Here is a 26,961-nt window from a genome sequence, read left to right as displayed (position 1 = left end):
CCCACATGGTCTAATCCTGTTTCGTCTATTAGACCTAGTGAAATACACCCCAATCGGGCAGTAGACTGAGTGGTAATTAGCTGAAACGTCCATAGACCAAATGATAAATAGACTAAATGGAATTCAGACGAATTGACATTAGACCAAATGAGAGACAAAGTGGGAAAAAATCCTAGTAGACAAAATGACAATTAAACCATCTAGTCATTAGACGAAATGATAATTAGCCAATAGACGAACTGGGAAATAGATCATCTGATAGTGGACCAAGTGGCAATAGACCACTATGTTGTATCGTGCCTTGGGCGTTCCAAAAGCATCCTTCCATACCCAAATGCTCTTTCAGTGTATATAAACCCAGTGCTGAATAGGTAGAATATATGTAAGTTGTCAGCACTCCTGTGATATTACATATTGACTTATTACAGATAACTTTATATGGATAACTTGGTGAACCAGCATTTGGGTATGGAAGGATGCTTTTGGAATGCCCAAGGCACTATACACCATATTCACATGTGCAGCATTTTGACACAAAATATGAAGCACACAGTGAATCACATCTCTCATTGTTGGGACAAACATCACTGGATTTCGATCATGACTTAATATTGAGATTGAGCACAACTTTCTTTGCCACCATTCATTAGTGCAAAGCATTTTCCCCCCATTTTTGGAACAATCTGAAATTTGCAAGCGGAATGAAAAATATTTCTTGCTTTTTGTCCGAAAAGGGCACCAACCCTAGAGAAGCTTGGGCAATTGTTTCAGCTTACTGATGTCCAGAATGTTGCCAACATTCTTGCTCTCACCTTTACTCCTCGGTCCATCCCTGTTTACATTATGCACATTGTCCACAAACTGCCCGTTTTTGTTCACTGTGTTTGGAGGACCCATTTTAGCTTCCATATGAACTGGTCTAACTGTTCTACCTTCAGCACCATCATCACTATGAGAATCCTCTTGCCTATCACCACTAAAGGGGAGTCTTGTCGGTTTCAGTTTTGGCTTCTTGACATTGAGATCACCCTTTCCAAACAGCTTAGTGGAAGTTCTGCCTGCATAAGGAGGCTTAAAGAATCTAATCGGGGACTGCCTGGGTGAGCTTATCATTCTGTCAGGAGAAATGATGTGGGATGGAATTCCAGAGCCATCGGATAAGAGGCCATATTTCTCCATGTACTTGCGGCTTGCGAGTGAGAAGTTGACACCAAACCTGGACCCTACCCCACTCTCCTCATGACTTGCTCCTGGTTCTTCCTTGATGCCTGTCAGGACAGAGCGGAGGAGGGGATTGACGCTGCCCGCTTCACCTCCTCTCTTGCCCGGAGTTCGGTCTCCATAGAAACCAGATGACAGCCTTGCCAGGTCTCCGTCGCTCAGGTACTTCATGGCAATGGCATTCGCTTCCATACTAGTGTCAGATGGGTCGAAGGCGAAGTCAGCCAGGGAGATGTAATTAATGTGTGGATGCAGATCCGGACTTGTGTTGTGCATAGACCTTGAGGTGAAGAAGAGTCAACATGATAAAGGTCATTTAATATGAGGTTAGATCATCATTATCTAATTTACTAGTAGTTTGACCCCTCATCAAAGCATCAAAAAAGAAAACACTTGCAATGAAAATGAAGTTGATACATAACATCAGTGTGCTACACTAACATGAAACCTACTGCCAATAAGGCTGAAAAAAACCACACAACTAAAGCATTCCCCACAAACAGAAAACCCCAGGAACTCATGATAACTGTTGCATAACTGTAACACAGAACAAACACACCAAAAGGCTTCCCCCAAAAATATGAAACTATAAGTACCATAAACTAACCTGTAAAGATCTTGTTTACCCATGGCAAAGTCCCCTCCATCGACATCGATGCCCAAGTTTTTCAGCTCTGCCAATGTAGCTAGGGAGAGATCTGGCAGAGTGTGAGGGATGTCAGGTGTTTGGTCTGCTTCTGATGAAGGACTGTCGAGAGAAGATGGCTGAAGTAGCTGCTGTACTTGACCCTGTGTGAACAGAAGTGGCAAAGCAGCTTGAGTTCGAGAGTATCATCAACAGCATCATCAGATATAGCATAAGTTTGTAGTGACAAATGTGGTACTGTGAGACACAAGAGGAAAAGATCTGACAGAATCATAATGGCAAAATGCAGGCTACTTGTGTATTGCAAATTTATGTTTCTTATCTTTTGTACAATGCAAGACAGATCACTTTGAAGTCTTTTATTCAACTGAAAATAAAAATTTCTCTATGATCCTTTCTAGAATATCTTAGATGACCTGCACAATCTCCTGTCGAGGGCTATGACGACTAGTACCCCACTCACCAAGAGGTTGTCATAAAATTTCCTCTCATCGCGATAGAGCAAGCTAGGACTGGCAGCGTCGCCCCTGATGTCTCCTTCATCCATCCTCTTTGCTTCGTCTTTCTCTCTCCCTTCCTCTCCCACCTTCTCTTCCTCATCAGAGCTACTAGAATTCTGACTCGACATCTCCGATGCGTGGTGGGGTGGGGCATAGGCACTGGCACTTTCTCCAAGGGTTACGCTGCTGATATCTGCTCCAAAGATACTGCTTGAGTCATTGTGGTTTCTCTCTGGTGTTTCATGCTGGGTATAGGCCTCACTGCAGAATGATTCACAGACAATGATTCAATGATCATACTGATGACAGAAAGTATGAAATTTCACTTTTAAACAATTGCATGACAGTCAGTTCTGTAAAATGCTAGATAAGGTTTAATGCCATGGAATATCTATTACCTCGAATCAGGTCCTTTACACAGGCACAAAACTCTGCTCTAGGATCTACTCGATCAAAAAAACTTCTGTATGCAAAATGCAGTCACAAATTGGACACTACTGAAAAAAAAAAATGTGCGCTTTCTTGCAAAGGCAGGTGAAAAATAAAATCATAGGTAATAATTATGACAAAAAACAGTAAACTATGGTACATGTTCCCCTTTTTCAACATCTTTGTTCATTAGATGTTTCTAAATTGATATCCTTTGGATCTTTTATGTGAACTCTCTCTATCTAGCATTACTGATGAAATTACTGTACAATTTAGGCAGTCCTCTCAAAATGAAAATTGAAGTTTGACATTGTAAGATTAACAGTCTCAGATCTGTAAGATTTGTGACTGCTGGAGTTCTCTAAAAATTTACATCTATCAGGGATAACATGAAATCTCTGCCTCATGGCCTAAGGCACTGAAATATCAATGCTCTGTGTACATTAAACATACAAGCATGATGTGCTATACGTTTGATTGTGAAATCAACCAAGCCTTTGGTTTGTACATGTGAGAAAAATAACACCACATTAACAGCTATATGTTCCATATATACAAAGATGCCTATTGTATACACATTATCCCTTGAGTGTAATAGTGCATATCGCCGGCTGAGAATCAGAAGGCCATTATCACAATTTGGGCGGTGTTGAGTTATTGGTATCACGTTTTAGAGCTGGATCTCTTTTACATTATGGTGTTAATTTTAAATCATTTTCATTTTTAGTAAAATGTTACAAATTAAAATCCACAAGGGCACTTTTCTACTTGGTATTTGGAACAATGCTTATAAATCTACCCACTTTTGATTATTGAATGATTTATTTCGTGAAAATGAATTGCTTCATTTTTATTCACGCTCAAATCTTAGAACGTGATAGCCCTGGTTCTCAGCGGATGATATTCTCCTTAGTTATCTGGCCATAAACTTACTACAAATGTATCAAATTGTCAGCCAGTAAACAAGCAGCCATACCTTGACTGTGATGACTTCCCAGGAGAGCCTGATGGATAGCTTGTCATGTCTACCCCATCAATACTCTGGGTCTCCTCTCTAGTACAATGCAGCACAGCACTCAGGCTTCTCGCCTCCCTGCTGTAATCACAGTGGCAGCAATCCCCACTGTCCAAACCTTGGGCAGCTGTTGCAACAGGGGTTGATGTGGCGGGATCGGGCGTGCTGATCAGGTGCTGGGATGAGGCATGAGCACTGCCTTCAATATGAGAGTTATGTGTCTGTGTTGATGGAGTAGCAGGAGGCTTTGTCGTGACTGGATTGCTGCGGTGTTCTGGCGCCTGCCAAAATAAACTCTGACCTGTGTTGACAGCCATGCTACACATGACCGGAGAGGATACAGCCTGTGTTGCCACCACTGGACTGGGTACTGGGCAACTGGCATTGTGAAGTGTAACCTTTGAACCCTGGTGTGTAGTGACAGGTGCTTTCACAGAGTGAGAGCTTGGTACTGAGACTCCTTGATAGGTGAGTGTGGTGTGGCAGTCGTGAGGTGTTGCACCATGGTGATTACTCCAACAAGTGGGCGGAGTTTGAATCGGCATGCCAGATGCAGACACAGCTCCAGACATGGAGGAGCTCTGGATCATATCATCATTTCCCAGCATGGGTGAGACGTGCTGTCCATCAAGCCCTGGATATGGGGATGGACCGGCCTGCGGTGGACCAGCCAGTGGTGGACCAGCCTGGCCAGCCTGTGGCGTTGCTGGCGGTGTCATCAATCCAGAGGGTAGAGAGGTCATTCGCTGCTCTCCATGACCATGGACTTCAAGCAGCAACTTGATCTAGGAAGTGTGGAAAAAAAACACATGAATGCTGAGGACTACATTCCTAGACACTAATGTAGCATGTACATAAGCTTAATGAAATGCATGTGCATTCCTTAAACCTCATCGTTAAGTGCAGCCTATTGAGCATTACACACAGATACCATTGTCTACTGCACATCACAATCCTTATCAATGTAGCACTGTCTATGTTCGTCAAGAACATGGACCTTTCTCAAAAGTAATTCTACTAATGTGCACTTTAAAAGAGCACTCAGAAATTCAGACACTCAGACATTAGCTATACTTGATTGCGGAACAAAGGGTTGCTACGGAAACCTGCTCTGTAATGAGAAACGTATTTGACGTACAATCAACCCTGAAGTCCTATGTTCCTCTTCTAAATATAATGGGCATGCAAACCCTATAAAAAACTTTCAAATAAAAGTGCTGCACAAAGATATAATCCTGATCTACCCAAAACTTCTGTAACATTTGATCTTCTAAACATCACAGCACAAAACTGTTCCGCGATAACATTTATTATAAAATGGGTTCAAGAATGTAGCCAATTGGAAGCGCTGAAATGAGTCACGTGTGCGTGCATTAATTTCTCACTAACATGAACGGCCTGACGTCACAATGTTTACACTAGCAGTGCGCACTCAATCAGTTGTTACAAGTGAGTCGCGTGCTACTATACGCGCTGTCAATCCTGTAAACAACTTCTAGTTCGGGCTGCCGGTCGGCCTTTCTTGTGCATAACATGTGGCGTACGTATACTCTTATACATACAGTACTTATATGTGCGGGATTTCCGAGTGCGACGTGCGTAAATGTTTGGTACGAGCGAGTGCTACATGTAGCTGACTGGTATTGACCCACAAAGGTACGTGAAAAATGCTGTTAGTTTTCGACCCATTTTATAAAACAAATGATGCACAGGATTATTTCGTGGCGTTAGTGGAGATGCAGCTCACTCTTGGGTATTTACAATGTAGTGCAACATGTTTCACAATTGTAAATACCCTCGAGTATGCTACATCTCCACTAATGCACTCTATCCTGCGCATCATTTGTATACAAGCACAGAGTACAGCGGTAATGGAGTAATGAGACAAAAGTTGCCTCTCAGATTCTCATCTGTGCTTCTCTTTACACTTACCTGATCCTGAAGCTGTTGAATCAGTTCTTCTTGCCTCTGCAGCTGACGAAGGGTTCTAGTATCAACTTCCTGGTTGTCAGGAACCAATCCATCAGGCTCCCTCCCTGGTACCAGAGTTTGGATGGGTGTACCTCTCTCACTAGAAGGCTGCATACTGAATTGATTGGATGCAGTGGCATTTCTGTGAATACGAGTGGCCGGGCTGGCATCTGAAGGAGATTGGCATGTCCCAGCGTTCTGTCTACTGAACCGATGTGAGTTGCTATGGCTATTATCTGAGCATGTATGGATGGGAGCACTGGAAATTACAGGATGTTCTTGGTTTACATTGTGACTGCCACCTGGCACAAACAATAAGTCACTTTCTGCGGAATGAACTTTCTGTCTGTGTTTCTTACTGAGAGCTGGTGCATGAAATCCTGTAGGAATCTTCTCTGAAATCTGGATGTCTGTCACTTCCAAGTTGGGGCTCTTCTCTGGCTGGTAACCCGGTGCAATGGGCACTCCCTGAGGATGCCTATGATGTCTGCTTCCTACATTACTGCTACCACTGCTGCTGGAATGGTGCTGCTGCCTCTTTTGGCTCTGGGATGATCTATGTGATGCAGATCCAGGGAAGCTCATGTTCTGACGATGATGCATTTTTGCATTTTTTGAGCGATGGAGACCTGTGTTTTCACTGGTATTTTGCCTCCCGCCACTGGAATGAGAAGCATGCATGTAGACTGAAGGACCACTCTGCCTTGAAATGTCCATTTCTTGACCGTTCAGTATTCTGAGTGGTCCTGGCCTGAACTGGGAGTGATTTTGAACAATTCCTTTCCCTCTCGGCAACCTTGCCTGGGTCTCAACCTGTGCTCCTGCACTAGTTGAAGTTCCTGGGAGCCTCTGGCGATGATGTGACTTTCCCTGTTTCTGGCCTTGTCCTTGAGCATAAAGCTTGGCCTTGTGGGGTCTTGGCTGATGTGGCAATGTGGAATTGGGAGGTTTCTGAATGTGGCCCTCCTGGGAGAAGTCCACTGGGTCAGAGAAACTATCAGAAAAGAATGACAGCTCTGGAACAGACGGCAGGACAGATGGACTCTGAAACAAACAAATAAACAAGGGTATATAGTGGATGGTGGTGTTGACTGAATGACAGTAACAAGAAGTATACTGTATACGCTATAATTTTCGCGTACATAAATTTTCGCGAATTGCCGCTGTCACACATTTTCGCGAGTGGTTAAATTCGCGATTGGGGGACCAGAGAAAATATGAAGTGGCAAAGAAAGTGAATTTTCAACTTACTGGCAAATAAGAATGATACTAGTTGTACACTGCATGAAAAAAACTTACCAAACTCTGCGAACTAGTAAGTTAGAATTCAACATTTTTGAAGTGGTTAAGTCCATCGCGCTAGATTTCTGACGAGTGGTCCCCTTGCGATAATGGATTGGCTCTCTACAGTATTCGTAAGTAAACGTGGGCGTGCGTAAACAAGCTTAGCCAGTATGGTCTGTTCGGTAAGCCGTGACATGGTATACTAGTACTGAAATGTTCGTATCATCAAGGCAAGGGATTCATTTTGGAAGGTAATATTTTCGCGTGTTGTTAATTTCACGAATAGCTCCCGACTCGCGAAATTCGCGAAAATAAAACCCCCGCGAAATATATAGCGTATACAGTATTCTGTGAAAATTACTTTGTAACTGACTTACTCATTTCATACTTGTTTATCTATTGTAATACAGGTTGACTACTCTTAAAGTTAACTATCTTTGCTGCTTTTACTAAGTTTACCTTAAGTTTGCTTTTATTCTATTTGTATTATCAATAGTACAGTACTCGCTGCATAATTGGGATAGGCCGGGAGTAGCAAAAATAGCCCCTTGAAGCGCAGTACCTTATTTCGCGGTGAGCACGCTCGCAACACTGACAAAGGTATTGATAATACATACGGCACACATGCTCATACATGTTGGTACATTGTAGGCTCTATGCAGTACCCCACTGACATATGCTCCTCCCCTAATGATCTCGCATTACCATACAGTAATTGCAACCATTTTGTCTGAGCACAAAAGACAAACATTAAAAAGTTAACACTTTCTTTCATAAACTTTTTACTTTTGTTCTCGCATACCTTACCAATGTATTTCTTTCTCCGTGATCATTCATAGCTTGGGCATGTAAGATGTTCCGTATCTATATATATTCATGGGCAATGAATACCCAGAATCAATGTGGATACATCAGGAGAAGGTTCGTGCAATCACCATGCCTTATATGTACCAGGTAACTAGCAAAAGCTCAGCCCCTTTAGATCATGAATAGTTACCATCAAATTAATGTTACAGAGAAGAACACGTAATTCATGATGAAATCTAGTCTGTTTTTCATTTTCCTGACTTGTGTTTGATCGTAACTTCCACGACATGTTACCGGGCTCTGGCCGACTAGCACATGTTTGAATTATTAACTGTGTACATGTGTTGTCAATGTTCGATCAAATGTTAATAGAGCTAGCTCGCAACATGCACACAGTGAAGCTTCACAAGGCATAAAGTAGCATAATATAGTGGTTTTACTGGATGGACATGGCAAAACTGATTGTTTCTTTGTTGTTTTTGTTCCTTGATGTATATTTGATGGAAATTGCATACTATTTATTGTTTGTAAGGGAATCGGCCTCGATAGGCTTCATACGGCCTTTACTGATCCCTCACGTGCTATGTTTGTTTGTATATTTTTCTCTTCTGTTTTATTGTGAACGTGATGTTTTCTTTTTAGCATGTGAAATAAATTTGAATTTGAATTTGAATTTGAATTTGATTAGTCTGAAACTTGCAGACAGGATTGCAGACTTGATTAACAGGATAATGTGTATTATTATATTCATCAAAATGCTTATTGTAACTGAATGTCACAAAGCGTAGCAATCTTTATGCAGTCTGTGTCAATCTAAATACACTAAATTTTAAAGGATTATATCTATTGTCTACAGGTCACACTTTGAACATGAAGTAATGCTTGAATCTAAACAGTGAGGAAAGAACATTTCAACACTGACATACTTTGTCTGTGATTGGCTTAGGGCTGGGTCTGGGTACCAGCTGCAGCTCCTCTTCAGACAGAGCAGAAGACAGACTTGAGGTTGAGCTCCTATGCCTTAATCTGGATGAACCACCAGAGGTAAAGCCAGCGGGCCCAGTGGTGGTGTCAGATTTGGCCAGGGCCTGAAGGAAGACTGATTTGCTGGGACCATCACAGGCTGGAGTAAGCTCCATCAGAACAGGTGGTTTCCCCTTGGCACTTGTGTGCTAGAGTAAAATGAGTAAAGGCTTGATAAGAGCAATCATTGCCATCTCTATTATTAACAAGTCAGAATGGATTTAATTTCAAAGAACCATTACATAACAATATGGCAAATCTCAAATGCACCATATGAAGAGAATCATACAGATGTAATAAACTGTATATTACATTTTTACATGACAGATATCATCAAGACATTCTATCAGTTTATTTACATACAATGTACAATTGTATGTGTATGACAAAATAAGCCCCCCCCCCCCATAATCACAAACTGATACATCAATCCTCATGTATACGTAATGTTAACTCATGACTAGGAAACACTACAATATAAATACTGTTCACTAGGCATTCAGTTTAAAACTTTAAGTTCCATCAAAAGCTCAGTATTCACAGTGACAATCCTTGTATTTAAGTAATGCTACATCCAGAAGTATCATAACTAACACATGCTACACACTTTCTTGTGCCTGTAAATGCTTGTGGAGGTGTTGTGGCCAAGTGGATAAGAGCGCTCGTCTCTGAATCCCATTTAGCATGGTATGGGTTCAAGGGTTGGAGCCCATGCGAAGCTCGACATGTTTGCCCCTCAGCTAGGCACTTTATCTACTTTGCTGCTCTCCACCCTAGAGTATAATGGGCACCCAGTAGGATGAGAACATTTATGTTGGTTGATTAGCATACCATCGTATGTATGTGTAAAATGGAGACTGGCTGGAGTGCTCCCCAGGGAGTGGAGAGTGAGCACTGCCAGTGTTGGGGGGAAATAATGTATCCTATGACCTGGGAAATAATAGTCTGTAAAGTGCATTGAAGTTATCAATAAGTCTGAAATGAGCTATATGAAAATCAGTTGTTATCATTATTATTATTATTATTATTATCATTATCATTATTATTATTATTATTATTATTATTACCATCATCATCATTATTATTACTATTATTATTATTATCATTATTATTATTATTATCATTATTATTATTATTATCATTATTATCATTATCATTATTATCATTATTATTATTATCATCATCATCATCACCATCATCATCATCATCATCGTCATTATTATTATCATTATTGTTATTATCAATACCATTATCATTATTATTATTGACGTTATTTTTAAAATGAGCAGGCACAGAGACAAATAACTTGACATGTGTGTGTGTGTGTTATATTTGAGATATCGTGTGAATGATTGACCACGAAGTTTACATAAAACGGCCGAATATTTCACAGTTTCAAGTGAATGAATCTTAGATTAATTTGGACCAAACAGTCTGAAACTTTTCAACTCCCCACAACTTGTTTGCATCTTATCGATTTGGCAACTCATAAGATCTCTTGCAAATGAAAACTTTATCTTTAACTCAGTTTAACTTTAAGCTGACTTTAATTTTAAGTTAATTTCCAGCTAACTTAACTTGTCACAACATGTGCATCAACATGTCTGCAAGTACAGGCGAAACTTTAAGCTTTAAACCACAAGCTAAACCAAAATTTCAGGGCCACTTTGTGAACTTTCCCACCATGCTGCACTGCCCGGAGAGCTTTCTAACATATTTTGCCATGGTCACTAGAATCAAGCCTGCACCTGCAGTTCACTAACCCTACTCCCTGGGTAGAATACCAGCCAGACTACCATCTATCAGCGCACATGCAAAATTCAACCATATCAATGTTTAGATTCTGCCTGGGCCCCGTTTCATAGAGGTAGAGCGACAGCGTCAAGTCCCCTATTCAGCGACAACTTCTATCCTGCAGCGTCAAATTGTAAACTTGACACTGCAGTACATGTCATAAAAAGTTGACGCTGCATGATCGACATCAAAATGTCGCTGGAGCGACATAAATTCTGACGCTGCTCAGTATGAGTGTCAAAATTTGTCACAGGACATGTTACAGCGACAACTTACCATTACTATGTAATGATAACATAACTATGATGGCCTACCTGCCTACCATATGCTTCTCCATAATAATGCCATGGCTTTTTCACAAATTTTTCACAAATTTCGCGAATCACACATGGGCCACAAATTTAACAACACGCAAAAATATTACCATGCGCTAAGGTAAAAGTGTGCTTATGAAGATCTCTGCATCAATTTGCGAAAACATCTCACGAAAATGTCTGTGATCCCCTCATTCACGAAAATATCTGTATGCGAAAATAACAGCGTATACAGTACACAGAACACCACTGCATTGATTGAACATGTTGACATTTCCAAATGTCTACTGTTTTAAAACATGCCCATATAACTGCCTTGCACCAACAAACCCCCACAAATATGATTAGATTAAGATACAGTACCGTTAGCACGTCGATCAGTCCTATAAATTGATAGTCACGACACGCTTGTACCTTTCCCACTTTGATGTGTTCCATCCAGTGACAGTCTAACATTAGGCCTGTCTACACTTACTCTTTGAATTAATGCTAGCTAATTCCATATATCTCGTATTCATTAGGCGTAATCAGTTATTTACCTAGGTCTAGTCAATTAGTAACACGTAATGTACGAGACAAACCTGTCAATCGCACTTCTCAACTCAGCAACTCAGCCCAGCAATTCTGAAATTCATGATAATCTTGCACAACTTGCTGTAGGTTTCGAGGGATGGCCTAACGTTACTGCTTGCTTGCCCAATTAATGCCAGCTGCTGCTGTCGAATCTATGTGCCTCTGGGAATGTTGAATGTGTATGAGGTCACAGCATACCGCACATACTCATGCGACCTTCATGCAGTGTCGAATTACCATCAGTCTAAAACTAAAAGCAAAGAACACAGCGAAAGGCCACTCGTACGTCGCACCATGTCATCTTGTTACACATTCTTGTGCTCTACTGCATTGCAGTGCAAGTAGGCTGTTCATGTGCAGTGCCGGTGAAAGCTGCAGACGACATACAAAAACAACCACATTGCACATTGAAGTATTCCTGCAATGAGTGAGTGCATGCCTTGTGCCAGTGATCTCTACAGGAAACTACAGACATCGCTGGCGCAAAAGGGAGAAATCAGGCTCGTACATGATCACTCAAGTTGTCATCCTAACTTTTTGTTGGATGTTAAGTTGACATCCTAGTTTGAGAGTTTTATGAAAAGCAATTTTGCTACAATAGCAAGTAGACATTCCAGCAGGAGAAGTTGACATCCCAGCAAGACTTGCTGGGATGTCAACTTCGGTACAACTGTAGTTTTATGAAACGGGGGCCCAGGATACCCATTGTTACATCTGGGTAGTGAGGAGCATAGCTGTATACAAAGTGTGCTGCTTACAGACTCAAGTGCCAAGACGAAGCTTAAACCCTCTGTATATGCCATCGGAACCACTGAATTACATGTCATCAATGATGGTGTTACCGCAAATCTCTCTTCCTCATATCATGAATTGCTACATTTCTTACATTCTACCTTGTAGACATGGAGGTTTTCACGACATCCTACAAGGAGGAATTTGGGATCTTGCTCTCCAGTCGGGCACCATTCATAGAAGAGAGTCTGGGAGCTGGTTTGTGTGAACAGGACCAGAAGATGTCTGCCATTGGAAGAACACATCCTTATGTGTGGGAAAAATATATATATGAATTTTGAAAATATAATTGACAGGATCCACAAAGAGGACAGATTTTTTTTTTTCTTTTTGCATGATATCAATTAAGTTGAACACACTGAATTTCAGAACTTATGAACAATACAAAAGGAAAAACAAAAATTTCAAGTGCGAACAGCTACACAAGTAATGGAGAAAAGTCAGAAATATGCTTTAAAGAACCATATGAACTGAAAGTAAGGAAAAGAACTTTTCTTATATGATTTCTTAGAAAAAATAGATGTTCACAGACAGCAGACATCCACAATTTTTGAAGGTAACAGAAAAATATGACATTGATCACAAGAATTCTTTCATCATGTTGAAATCATTTTTTTTACATATCATTTATGTTCTATTTCAGACTTTTGTTTTCCCATTTGTGCAGGTATTCACAACTTGTATTACAGAATTTCACTGAAGCTTGAAGCATTGTTCTCTCACTGGATATATTTCATTTCATTCATTAACTTGCTTAATGCTATGAGCATGACTTTCTGGCTGGCAATGTATCCAAGCACTTGTATAATCCTTGCGCAATGATTGAAGAAAACAAAAAGTCTGACAATGCCAATTCACAGGACATTACATGTAGCTGAATGTAATCCTTACCTATCTTGTATGGTGCTGCTGTTAAGGTACCGGAGGCAGGCTGACCACACCAATGGGTTTGACACAAAGTTTACACCACTCAACCAACTGAGAAGAAAATTATATATTCATAATAAAGCACAACAACAAAAAGAGGATTTCACTCAACTCTTGTCATCAACCACAATATCTGTACACACAATGGCTAAAATTATTGACTATGTATTTCACAATCATAATGCCCTATATTTCAAGCTTAGGACCCATGGCTTTCTGTCAACAGCCCTTCCTCAAGTAGTGCAAACTTTCAATGATATTTCTCCCTCTGCACTTGTGCACCTATTGAACATTGTATAAAATCAAATACTTCTTAATGTTTCTTGCAGGAATGTAAAACAAACCAACTATTGCATGCTGGTTATTGAGATCATTTTACTTTCCTATGAAAGATGGGAGTTTTTCCCTCTATTTCGCTTGTTTGGCTTGTAAACGCTCACTATTGGTTAGAGGGGCCCATTTCAACTTAATCCCTCTCATACATCTAGTGTGCACATGGTATCGAAAAGATCATACCTGTATCCATTCTGTAAAAGGTGTTATTTTTGCATACAGATATTCTCGTGTATGAGGCCACAGACATTTTTTGCAGGATGTTCTCGCGATTTGATACCAAGGCTATCATAAGTGCACTAATGCATTATGTCCATTCACTCCACTAAAGCATCAGGTGGCGATGTCTTTGCATGTTGGGAAAGTCACGGCTCAACAGTGATTTGCAAAAATTCACACAAATTGCACCCTTGCCAAAATAACAGCTTTTACAGTACTTCAACAGAGAATAAGCAAAGTTCTCTCCACAGTTCTTGGTTTTGTATTCTGTCACCAAATTTAGCCTAACATACAGATATGGCTAAAGGTAGGTAAAATACAGCAGTATACACTATACCTATGTCAGCTACTACCTGCAAAGTTGAACTCAGCTAGCAGCTAGCTATACAATTATTGGTACTAGTGAGAGCCATACAGAAAATGATGGTATCCATGGTGCCATACTTACATGCCAACAAGGGGCAATGTGCTTGCCTTGGGGTCACTCTCCAGGAGCAGCAACAACTTCCTCGTCTCATCCATAGTAATAAACCTGAAATAAAGGGATGCAGAGAACATCAGAGTACACATGGCACCTGTACTGCACTGTGGTCTGCCACTTTGCAAGTCTCAGATGACTGCTACTCTGTGGATGGCACACAGCTTCCTGACCTGCTGCTGCCTACTCATTTCTGCATGAAATAATAGATTTTTTTTTTAATCTCCTACATTTCCCCTCACTGTGGGGGGATTCAATCTTACAACTATCATCATGAAACATGTACCGACATTTCTCTTCACCTTCTTATTCAAAGGTGAAAAAAGTACAGTTCGACCTCAATTATCCGGCCATGTCGGGACCAGCGCTCATCCGGATGAGCGAATTGGCCGGATATGGGAGACACATATACAATTGTAGCTGCCTTCCAAGTTGCCGTCCCAGTGCACTGGCAGCTAGGCAGGTAGCATACCCCGCAACGGTGGTGTAATCTATGCTAGCCTGTGCAAAATTGTAGTCCCTTCTTCACAAAAATAATGTACATCTTTATGTGAAAATCATACATGTTTTACCTCATTAGATATTGAGAAACCTATCATGCACATCTTATGAAATTAGTGAAATAGATCCATGAAAAGATGTTAAAGTCACTGTTTTTTCTCAATTTTTGGATGAAAAAAAAGTCCTTCACTAGGTGAACGCATCCGGATAACAAAGATTTCTGGATAAAAGGAGGCCGGATAATCGAGGTCGAACTGTACAGTGTAAGCATCAAAGTGTACAAGGCATTACTTGCACAGGAATGGGCTACTGGTAACTTTGAAGGGGCCAACAGTAGTTTCGACTTGTATCAATAATGTATCACACTGCTAGTAACAAATTATGAATTTTATTAACTTCAGATATTTGGGCCCATCCTTGGGGATCTCTGGTGGCACCATTACCACTTGTACACACTGTCATCCCCTCCCTTCATTCCCCTTCCTCAATTGATGACTCCCACCAAGTTTGGTCAAAACCAAGTCACCAGATGTGAATAAGTTTACACATGGCGCATAAGGCATGGTGAACAATTGCAATAGCTCACTTGCACCAGAAACATGTATACAGATTTCTGTCAAAAACCTATAAATCTATTTCTCTATTTCAAAAAAAGAGAAAAAGGAATCAAATACAATCCAAAAATTCTGTTTCCAACTTCGTGCACATTGCCAGTACTTTTAAATGGCAAAGCATTAATACAATTGTAAACTTGAAGCACTTTTGAAGACCTGTATAAATCCTGCACTTGAAGAATTCCCAGAGAACTACTTTGAATGAAGACTGAATGAGGGTTTGCAGTCTTACCCTGTTTTGTATGCACCCTGTACATCACTGAGTGGGAGTGGTCCCAAAAGATTCCTTGCCAGGGCTGTTGGTATGAAAGGCACTGGTCTGATGGGTGTGGCAGCAAATCTGGTCGCCATGGTGAGAGCCCCAAAGTGCAGACAGAAGGTGACATCATCCTCACTGCTGTGGCAACGGCAACGTAGACGAAGAGCAAGACTCTTGGAGGGATCTACTGGTCCATGGCTGCTGTAGTTGCTCTCCAACAGCTGTATGGGGGGGGGGGGGGGAGGGTTAAAGTTAGAATGTATAAAATAAGTCATTTGATTTGCTTTTGTTTTAAAACAAAAATGGTTATGACACTACAAATATAGTACTCCTTTATCGCATGATGATGTCATTGTTTTCTATCTTAAAAGCAAAGTAAAGAATCATACATAAATTTGGCTGATATGTGCATGCACTCCACAAAATACCTTTGAAACGTTATACATACCATACATCAAGTAGACCATTTTGTACTTAATTTTGAATCTAAACTGGCATTAACATTAGACTGACCTTTGACCTCTAAATGGCATAAAACTCTTGATATCATGGAATTGACAGTCACAATGAATTCTTTTAAAATGATAATTTTCAAAAACAAAGCCTCAGTGGGTCTAGCACTCATTGAAATATCATGATTTCATGTTCCATGCATTCTTGCAGACTATTGCCTAGGAAGAACACAGCTAACTTGGGGGCGTTGGGGGCCTCCATGGGGTCCATTTTTAAATTCTATCACGCCGGCAACAACTGATAAGCTGGTAAAAAGTTTTACCATGCCTTTCAAGAGAACATCAAAATGCAGAAAATGTTTGCATTGTACCCATTTGATCAAATAGGGATCCTATTACCCCGAGGATGCCACCGGCCAAGTTTGGTTAAAATATGTCATGGACTGTTCTGAAAATGTAAGGAAAGTTTACGCATGACACACGACACATGACAGACCCAAATCCTCACTGTGCAAAACACTGAACTTGTCGTGGCAGGGAAAGAATTTTATGACTACATTTGGTCTGTTCTCTATTTAAAGGGTGCATTACGATTTAAATAGAGTGCTCATTTGAATATTCATGAGGACTGGTCAAGAAATGTTTTCCCATAAAATGTGAAATTTCTAAATGTCATTGATCTTTTTTTTTTTAATTTCGTATCCAAATTTTGTCATTCTTGTATCATTCTGGAAGGATTTTTTTTTTCTTTTGGAGTATACCTATGTTTGGGATGGATTTCCTCTTTAACTGGTTGCTACAAACCTTGAAGGCTACTGCACAGTCCTCCACTCGGTGTGTGGTTGAGATGTCTCCCTCTGCCAGGAATAGAGTGAATGGAACCAGGAAATCTCCAGGGAGCTTTGCTGTTGGGAGACAGGAGGCACGCCCAGGGATAGTCCTTCCTGGGTCAAACCGATCCAGGGTTACTCTCAGTCCATCTTCATCTGAAAGAGTCAATGAGCAACATTTCGTACAGTGTATTCCTCTCTGTCAAATCGCCATCTCACTCCCATCTAAACCATCTTGGAAAAGACATTATACGTGTCGCTTTTACATTATGCAGCACATTATCGTTTCACTTCTTACTCTGAAATATCAAAGTGCGCAACTTAACCACAAATTCTGCTGTAACTTGTGATCAAACAAACAAATTGGATACTAAAGATAACTACAGGTACATTCGTAAAGCAACATTTCAGAAATGTCACCCAGCTTAAGGCCACTCTTTTATACATTGATTTCAATGTTGGCAGTCTTCACAAAATTGACCTATCACTGTCACTGATGTAAATCTTTCTCAACCTTAAATTACACCAGGACCAAAGTTACTATAACTGTGATGCTATCCTAAGTAGAATCAAAATATGCTACAAAAGAAGACATAAAGCTAAATTGCCTGCATTTAGATTTATGAGTGTATAGTGAATATAGTGTACCAGTAACTGCATATAAGGTAAGGAAGAAAACTACCTGGAGCATGTGTATGTAGGGGTAAATTAAGGACCAGTAGTATGGAGATACATGGTTTACCCGATTCATTCGCCCATCGGCTTACATTCAATAAATGTGAAAAGCACTCGTCACTGAATATGTGCATCGAGGCGTATGCTATAAGTAACGGTCAACTCCAGTCCAGATACTTCTGTGTACTTACACTGAGATCAGTAATAGTGCTGTACACAATTTGTTATGGAGATTCTTGAATATAACTGGGCCAGGTCAGCCTTCCCACTTTATGGTATCCCCACGCTACCGGGTCTTTGACTCCCACAGACCTGGCAAAGTGAGTGAGCATTGCACCATCTTCATATATATAAGGCAACCAAATCGAGATTAAACAAAGAAATGTGTGTTATCACCTGCATCTACTTGAACTGATCCCAACAGGAAACCCATGCATGGTTTGCTGTCAGCCTGCTGGGCATGTCGGTGGGCCAACCTTAGTGCTGCCTCAGAGACCTGAAGTGATATGTTTCTATAAGGAAATAACAAAATAAAACAAAACAAATCACTACTATCATGTAAAAATGATGGGCTTGGAAATGCGCTCGCTTTCTGGAAGCTGCACAGGGTACTTTAAAAAATGGCTAGCTTGTTAGCAGGGATGGCTTTTGCCAAGATGTCAATGATGTAGCACATATTCTGCCTATGGATGCGATTTTGGCCCCATAAGAAATCAGCATTGACAATACTCCTCCATTCTACGTTAACATCATCTGACAGTCCAAAACAAATAATTTTCTAACTTTTATGTGCGTTGTGAATAATAACTGACACGTCTGTACACAACAGTAAATGTCAAGGTGATACAAAGCAATAAGAGCCTGATTTCAGAAAAAAAAAAAACCACAGGAGAACTAAGATAAATGTCAGGAAAATAGTGAGTGATTTGGGGAAATTACTATCATATATAAAGTGGCAAAGTATCACACATGTTCTGTGTAACAATTGCAAACCTCTAAAATAAGACCAAATCAAGATCTGTAAAAGCTCATGGAAGGGCATCTTGTCTAATTATGATAAATTTGTGAAGACTAGTAAACATAATCAGCACACTCATTAACTCTTTATACACAACAAAGGTGAAAAACCCCTGCAATGCAGGCATGATTCGGGAAAACACTGTTTTTCAAATCCATTTAACTTTTTATTGATTTTTGTTATGCTGGACAGGCAAAGAGCAAAGTTGCAGAGAAAATCCAAGCTTTGCCATGATGTCAAAATCTTATGATAGATTTATGATTATTTTCTTTCAAATGACCAGTTGCTACATTATTGTACAGACATGACTTCCTGCACACAAAACAATGACAGAAACTCAGAATTTACTCGAAATCCAATAAGGAACATCGCTTGACATTCAATCACCACACGATGCGAGCTACATGTGAGAGGAATAGAATCGGGGGGGGGGGGAGGGGGGGTGAAGCTTTCATTGTAATGTGGCATTTGGTGATTTTTTTTTATCTGTTTGCACATTCATTGTGATAGCCAAAAATAAAGGACTCTAGGAATGGTAAATTCAATAGTATACAAATACACTTTGCCTTGAGTTTCTTGTTAAAACTATGGGCAGAGCTGACTCCAAAAGAACTGTTAATAGTTCTTTTGGAGGCACCGAGGCTTATAGTTTGAACAGGAAACTCGAAATTAGGCGAAGTATGTTTGTTTTATATTTTGGATCAAAAATTCAAACAAAAGAAGGGGAAATGGGGGAAATACAAAGCGAGAAGTCGTATGGTGGATGCGACGTTGTGAAGGGATCCTACATTGACCTAAGAAGCATGCTGCAGCACGTGATGTCTTTGACAAGCGCGACGCACGGTGCGAAGCAATGAGCAATGTCAGGATTGTTTTTATGACATCACAATGGTTTTTTTAGAAATTGATACATTTCACAGAGTGACAGTACAAGCAGTGCGCAATGCCAAAATTGCTTTGTGATGTCACAATTGTTTGTATACGGGTACAAAGCTGCGCACAATTTAATAATTGCTTTGTGACATCATTTTGCAAATAGTATACTATTTGCAACATGTCGTCATAAAAGTGACATCATTTTGCAAATAGTACTTTATGGGGGTGTCAACTTTCTGACATAGCTGAAAATACCTATACGGTAATCATGTGAAGCTCTTTCAACCAATCACCAGAGGATAAATTTTTGATCCAAAATATGTGAGCTACCTGTATTTAGGTATTTCTTCTTAAACATCTTAAGTTCATCCTCTCTGGTGTAACATACACACAGACACGAGGAACTTTTCTATTCTTTGTGCTTTTGACATCACTGTCAAGACTTCACTTACTTAGATAGCAATCAAAGCCCGAATGCATTATATAACTGTTCAATAGAATGCAAGTCTGCATTTAAAAATATACTAGAATTTTGGGCATCATGAAAGCATTCAATGTGAATGTATTTGGGAAAGATAAGATAAACAAACCACTTGATAACATTTATTAGCCACTTAGAAAGTCTTTGTTGTTTTTTGTTTTTTTCAAAAAACTTCATCCCATAAGTAACTGTATGATTGAGATACACTTTACAGAGCATTCACAACCAGCAGTTTCAACTAATTTCTTAATCCACTGAATTCACTCACCTGTTCTGGGTAGCATGAAGAATACTCTGTGATCCAATCGGTGTCTGGTCCCTATGAGAACATACAGAAAATAGATTTTATATCTCACTGTTCCCACTATAATGAGTGGTGTTCTCATGGACCCTGTAGTAGCCATTCCATACATTGGAATTAGCACCTGACCCCCCCCCCCCCCCCCAAAAAAAAAAAAAAACAACAACAACAACAACAACAACAACAACAACACACAAACAAACAACACAATTTACCTTGAATTTGCACCCTTCTCCCCCTGCCCCCTCCCTCCAAAAAAAAAAAAAAAAAAAAAAAAAAAAAAAATGATAGTAATTTCCTCTGCCTTGGAGAATGTTTGTAAATATATATCCTTAATATAGCCAAGACCTTGAATGGAGTATTGGACTATTTGTTTTTATTTTGACTATTAGTGACTTTCGAAAACTTGTCAGCTAATTCCTTGACATCATATCTGTACATGTAGTCATATCATATTGATGTTGACTACCGGTAAATTTAGATGCTCACTGATCAATTGCAAATACAAAATAAGCGACCCAGGGTCTCGCATGTACCCGAGTATTGTAAGTTCACCTTCCACACATTCTTGCAGACTATTATCCAAGATGAACATAGCAAACCTGGGGAATTCTGGGGGAATTTCCAGGAGGGTATGGTGCCCATTTGTACATTCTATCACACCAGTGTTTTCAAAAAGAAGATCAAATTGTAAAAACTAATTTTCAGTTGTCTTTTGAATATCACTGTACGACATCATTACACCATAAAATGATTTGTCCATAAACAGGGACTAAACATTACCACAATACACTCCTCGTCTGGGGAAGTTTGAAGGGGCGCCTTTCACTTTGATGTGCTGATTTAGGACCAGCATCAAGAGTTTTTGGCTGTACCACAGGAAAGTAAGAAGACTCCTTTGGTCCTGCTACTCTATGAGTATAGAGACTTGTCATTTTGTATGTCCCGTTGACATACGAGTCTCCAGTGTTTCAGAGCAAAGTGTGTCAAGCTGCACGCCAACTGAAATCAATGAGAAACACAAAACAAAAAAGAAGTTATTCATAAGGATCTACAATGTAAGTTCATGATGGTACCTAGTATTACATGTAGTAGTAGAACGTTTGATGGAATAGCATTGTTAATCTTCACACTTATTTGTGAACTGCATTTTTTAAGAGTAGAGTCTGGGGTTACAAATCAAGAGCACGACTTATCTTAGACAGACGATGTATTTATATGGTAAAATTTAAGCTTCAACAAATGCATGTTAGCACCCACATTGCTCACCATGCTCACTGTAATTAGTGTAGAGCTAAATTATAAATTGAATAAATGTAAATGAGTCTTCAGAACCTTCAGAATCTTCAGAATGTTGACCTGACATCGCTGTCATCACCATCACGTCCAGACATGACCAAGTAAGTGTTACTGTTACGAGTTAGTGTTAATGTTAGTGTGGTGTGGACACAGCTTGATTTGCTTCCAAAGGACGATTGAAATTTTTTAGAAGATGGCATATTTTTGGTTTCAATAGGCAGGGTGTTCCAGTCTTTGATGGTTTGGTATGCTTGGGTTCTACACAGTAGAAGTGTAAATCTATTGTTGTCATCTCCTCTTTGTCTCCTGAGTCATCACCTAAGTAATAGAACTTCATAACCCTCATGTCCCGACTCCTGGTCCCCGCAGGCGCTATAGTACAACTACACTTACTTTGTAAGTATAGTAGGTGTCCAACACATCGACACTGTACATTGAAACCGACACTCCTCTATTTGCTGCATTGCGCGTACAGGACGAACATTCCACGCATGAGACTACATGCAGTGGTTCTGCATTCTTCTTGGGGATGTGAAGATGTCCAAATATTACTGAAAAACCCGATAATAAACAAGATCAACAGCAAAACAATGATACCGTAGATTATGAATGGCACATAGGAAAAGCATTAATTTACATGCATTTCACACGTATTGTCAATGGAGGGTGGGGGTGTTGGTTTCAAAACTACGGCGCAATTGAGTGTGTCAAATAACACCCCACGCGTTCGAAGCAGTTGAATATCTTGAAGCGTGTAACGCAAATGGCAATTTAATGCACACTTGTGAATTCAGAGTATTTTCTTGACATATGTGAGTAAAATGTATTTTTTTTTAGATATCTGAAGTTTCTATTGATAGAAAAACATTAGGGTGTCGATGTGTTGGACACCCAACCACAATTTACAACTTAAATTTTTCTACAACTATTAAATATAGAGAGGTGCCCGCACCTCGCCAGGGGACCGAATACCGCCACCCGGCTTAAAATTGTTACAAGCGCACTGAACAAAAAATTACGCCCGGGACTGTGTTCAGTATCCCTTAAAATACTTGAAATTTGGCAAGGTTACCACAACAAGAGACCCGCGGGTCTAGCGCTCACCTGAGTATCGCAAGTTCACCTTTCACGCAGTCACTAATCTAAATTAAAATTTGACCAGGCATTCTCAAGTAGAAGATGAAAATGTACAATAAGGGCCCAATTTTTTAAAGATTCCTTAATTTGGGGGGATTGGGGCCCCCTGGGGCCCTCTGGGTGGGGCATGGTGCCCATTTTGATAAATTGAGATCCTGACCCCCTAGGGATGCTACCTGCCAAGTTTGACAAAAATCCATCATGAGGTTTTCAGGAAGAAGATGAAAATGTACAATTCAGGCCCCCATTTGGACCCTTCCAACCACCCCCCCCCCCCCCTACCCAAGAGGGGCACCCCTGGATCTCCTATGAACAAACTTCAAACTACAGTCATTAATGTACTCACTCCTAATATTATCTCAGCTCTATAACTTCTGATTCTAGAGAAGATTTATAAAGATTCCTTCATTTGGGGGGTTTGGGACCCCTGGGGGCCCCCTGGGTTGGGCATGGTGCCCATTTTAACAAATTGAGATCCTAACCCCCTAGGGATGCTACCTGCCAAGTTTGGTGAAAATGGGTCATGGGGTTTTCAAGAATAAGATAAAAATGTACAATTTAGGCCCCATTAGGACCCCTCCTCACCCCCTCCCCTGGGTCCCAAGGGGGGCACCCCTGATTCTGCCATGAACAAACTTGAAACTACAGTCATCAATGTACTAACTCATAGTATTAACTTAGCTCTATCACTTCTGGTTCTAGAGAAGAAGATTTTTGCGGATTCCTTAATTTTGGGGGGTTTGGGCCCCCTGGGGGCCCCCTAGGTGGGGCATAGTGCCCATTTTAACAAATTGAGTTCCTAACCCCCTAGGGATGCTACCTGCCAAGTTTGGTGAAAATGGGTCATGGGGTTCTCAAGAAGAAGATGAAAATGTACAATTTAGGCCCCATTAGAACCCTTCCCCACCCCCCTCCCCTGGGTCCCAAGGGGGGCACCCCTGATTCTGCCATGAACAAACTTGAAACTACAGTCATCAATGTACTAACTCATAGTATTAACTTAGCTCTATCACTTCTGGTTCTAGAGAAGAAGATTTTTACAGATTCCTTAATTTTGGGGGGTTTGGGCCCCCCTGGGGGCCCCCTGGGTGGGGCATGGTGCCCATTTTAACAAATTGAGTTCCTAACCCCCTAGGGATGCTACCTGCCAAGTTTGATGAAAATCGGTCTTGGGGTTTTCAAGAAGAAGATGAAAATGTAAAAAGTTTACGCACGACGCACGACGCACGACGGACGACGGACGACGCACGACGCACGACGCACGACGGACGCCGGACGAAGGGCGATCGCAATAGCTCACTTGAGCCTTTGGCTCAGGTGAGCTAAAAACAAGCAAACTGTGGTGAAAAACGAGCAGTTTTTCGCAAAAATTTTAAATGTTTATTGGGAATGCGTGTAATATATATGTTGTAAGTATCATCATGGTCACCCGCACGCATCTTTTACGTGCTTGTCTATGGGAGCTTCACGGTCACCCACACACGTATTTTACATTCTTTGTCTATCCTATGCCATGGGAGCGCGGGTGGCGAGTTGCGGGCCCCTTCCTTAGCACACAACTATTCCGCATCGTTCGCGTTAATGTTAATGAGGATGGCATAGCTGCAAATTTCCGGCATCCAACAGTGAACTTAGTTGTAGTTCAATTGGAATCTTCAGCATTTTTTCTGTATGTGAGTGGGGTTTCATAGAATTTCAGTGACGAAATGTGATTCAAATATGCATAAATATTAACTATGGCGAGGTGCGGGTCACCCAAGTATACAACACAAGCCAGCCTACATCCACGACATCATGCAAACTTTATACAGGTTAATATTTGCAATGCAGCAACCTAACTTGTTAATTGCCCTAGCCTAGCCTCGACAGGTTTTGTAAGATACATTGATCGTTTACATATTAAATTTTTACATGTTTTTCTCAGGACACAACCTCTCTTCTTGTGTCTTACTCTAATCTTTCCAAACATCTACCGTACCGTGTATTACGCCACAGCCAGGCGCCCCGCCCCAGCCCAGCCAGGCCGGCCCGACGCTCCATTTCGCGTTCGGGCTGGTCATGGTCGCGGTTACTTACCTACTCAGTCAACATGTCCGTTGGCGTTACCGTTCTTGTGAACAAGAAGAATAGCACCAAACTGAGAAGCAGTCTACTGCCGATCGAACGGAAGATTGCGCTAAAACTCAAGATACATGTATCTACTTTACTACTGGATAAGAAATGCATTGCCATTAGCAGATGCCAGATGCTCCAGCCAGCTCAACTCCAGTGTGCCGTCATTGCATTGTTTTTTTCGGCATTAGCTAGATCAATCGTTTAGTACGTGTACAGTTAATTAGTTGTACGTACAAAAGTACGTACAGAGTGTACATGTACAACTGTACGTACATTGTACGGTAGGGTATGTGTACAATCCAAATATTCCGCGCATAATCATCATCCTCAAACTGAAAAAAGGAGATAAATGACTGTTGACATGCAAGTTTTGTACCAAATAGACATGTACGAGGTTACGCCGAGCTCCCTCCCGCAAGATGCGTATTGAGGAAAAAATCTATCGTTTTCTGCCCTGTCGTGTGAAATGATACGTATACGTACAACCAGGGAGGTGTGAGAGTCTCTCTCACACCTCCCTGCCCTGGTACAACCAAGGAGGTACTAGTACGCCTAGTAGTACCTACTTGGTACAACCTCAAGTTTGTGAGATTGTGGTGAGTTTCCCCTTGATAATTCGTAAAGATTTTATCTATAAAAAAAAGGAAAAAAGAAATGACCGCTCATACCACAAATGATCATGATTCAGTTACCTTACATTGATTTTTTTTTTTTTTGGTAATTTAGGCCTACATAGATTAGACCTATAATCTATATGTTTTCTTGATTTTAAAAGACAAAAATCACTACAGTAAATATGAACAATGGAACATTCTTTAGAGTAGGCCTACATGAACATGGTTAACCCAAGCCTTGTCAAAAAAAAAGAAATATTTATCAGGATAATCAATGATAAGTATTGTTATATATACGAAGTGTGAGCAATAGTTGAAATCATTTCTTATGGTTTATCGAGAAAATTCGGTCTTGATATCTCCTCATTGCATTTTTTTTTATATCGTAGGAATGTTTCGGGATACAACTAACTTTGCGTAGGCCCTAAGCATCAAAATAATGTGATACATAGTAACTCGAACATTTCTTCTTCTTTTTTCCATTTAGGCCCTATGTCATATCTGAAATTCGGGGGGAAATGTTATGTTTAGCTAATACAAAGAGGTTCCCACACAAAGATATATGTCAGATTTAACATTTGTTCTTTTTTTCAATTTTGGATTTTGAAATATGAGATTTTTGTCATTTCTATAGGCCCATACGAAATTGATAAAAAAAAATTGTGAGAACATGACCGTCCATCGTCAACTTGCTGAAGTATTGGTCAAGAAATGTCTCCCGAAAAAGATGAAATTTCAAAATATCATATCTTTCTAATTTCTTTTCTGATTTTTTTTCCATTTTTGTATAGTTCTGTGGGAAATATTTTTCTTTTTCTTTTGAAGTTGATTTGTTTTTGGAGCGATTTTATTCTTTAAAGGGCAAAACAACTAACCACATACACATGAAAGTTTCTGCACATAAACCTGTCCACAATTCGTTTAATTTGCAGATCTAGAATGATAGGTTGTAAGGGTCGTCAGGGGGATGCGCCCCACGCCAACACCCTCTAGGCCCATAGCTATAAGAGATCTGGCTTAATAATGATATACAACACGTATCTGTACAATTTCAGCAAACAAAAAGAAATTTACATAGAATACGCATTTAAAATGAGGGACGATACATACCCACGAAAAACTGCGGTAATTCCGAGGGTTCCTAACCCTGATTCTCTTTCTATTGCTCTATACTTAACCCGGCTTCGTGGCGTCGATTCCCCCACTTTATAGGAGCAGTAGGCCCTACGACGGGGCCCCCAGTAGACCCTTTCACTTGGGTAGACCAGTGCGCCCCCCCCCCCCCGCATAGTTAGCAAACAAAAAGAACACATTGCATTTATAATGAAGAGAGATTCACAAACCCTTTAGAAAAGACACTATACAATGAGTGTTTGTTTTCGCTCTGTATAGGTTACCTCTGCTGACAGTGGATGCGATACCCCAGGGGAAGTATAAGAAGCTGAATGCAGGCTCCGTTACTG

At 40.5% G+C, this 26,961-nt stretch overlaps 1 protein-coding gene across 1 annotated transcript; it reads right to left on the bottom strand.

The window, feature by feature from the left end:
• Nucleotides 1-580: 580 nt before the first annotated feature.
• On the bottom strand, nucleotides 581-21,268 carry LOC139724799 (uncharacterized). Its single transcript, XM_071635917.1, has 14 exons — nucleotides 21,117-21,268; nucleotides 20,301-20,351; nucleotides 18,054-18,169; nucleotides 16,957-17,138; nucleotides 15,674-15,921; nucleotides 14,297-14,380; nucleotides 13,261-13,347; nucleotides 12,471-12,615; nucleotides 8,800-9,045; nucleotides 5,744-6,826; nucleotides 3,773-4,596; nucleotides 2,331-2,628; nucleotides 1,829-2,010; nucleotides 581-1,501 (listed from the first exon to the last, which is right to left on the bottom strand). Exons 1-14 carry the CDS (start codon nucleotides 21,266-21,268, stop codon nucleotides 745-747), a joined length of 4,455 nt encoding a protein of 1,484 aa, XP_071492018.1. The 3' UTR covers nucleotides 581-744.
• Nucleotides 21,269-26,961: the final 5,693 nt, after the last annotated feature.

This window comes from Diadema antillarum, unplaced genomic scaffold, assembly GCF_040938485.1.
Source record: "Diadema antillarum isolate AM-2024a unplaced genomic scaffold, OU_Dant_1.0 scf00000230, whole genome shotgun sequence".
NCBI classification, from domain to species: Eukaryota; Metazoa; Echinodermata; class Echinoidea; order Diadematoida; family Diadematidae; genus Diadema; species Diadema antillarum.
Note: the sequence above shows the minus strand (reverse complement) of the source record. Positions and strands in the feature narration are given on the sequence as shown.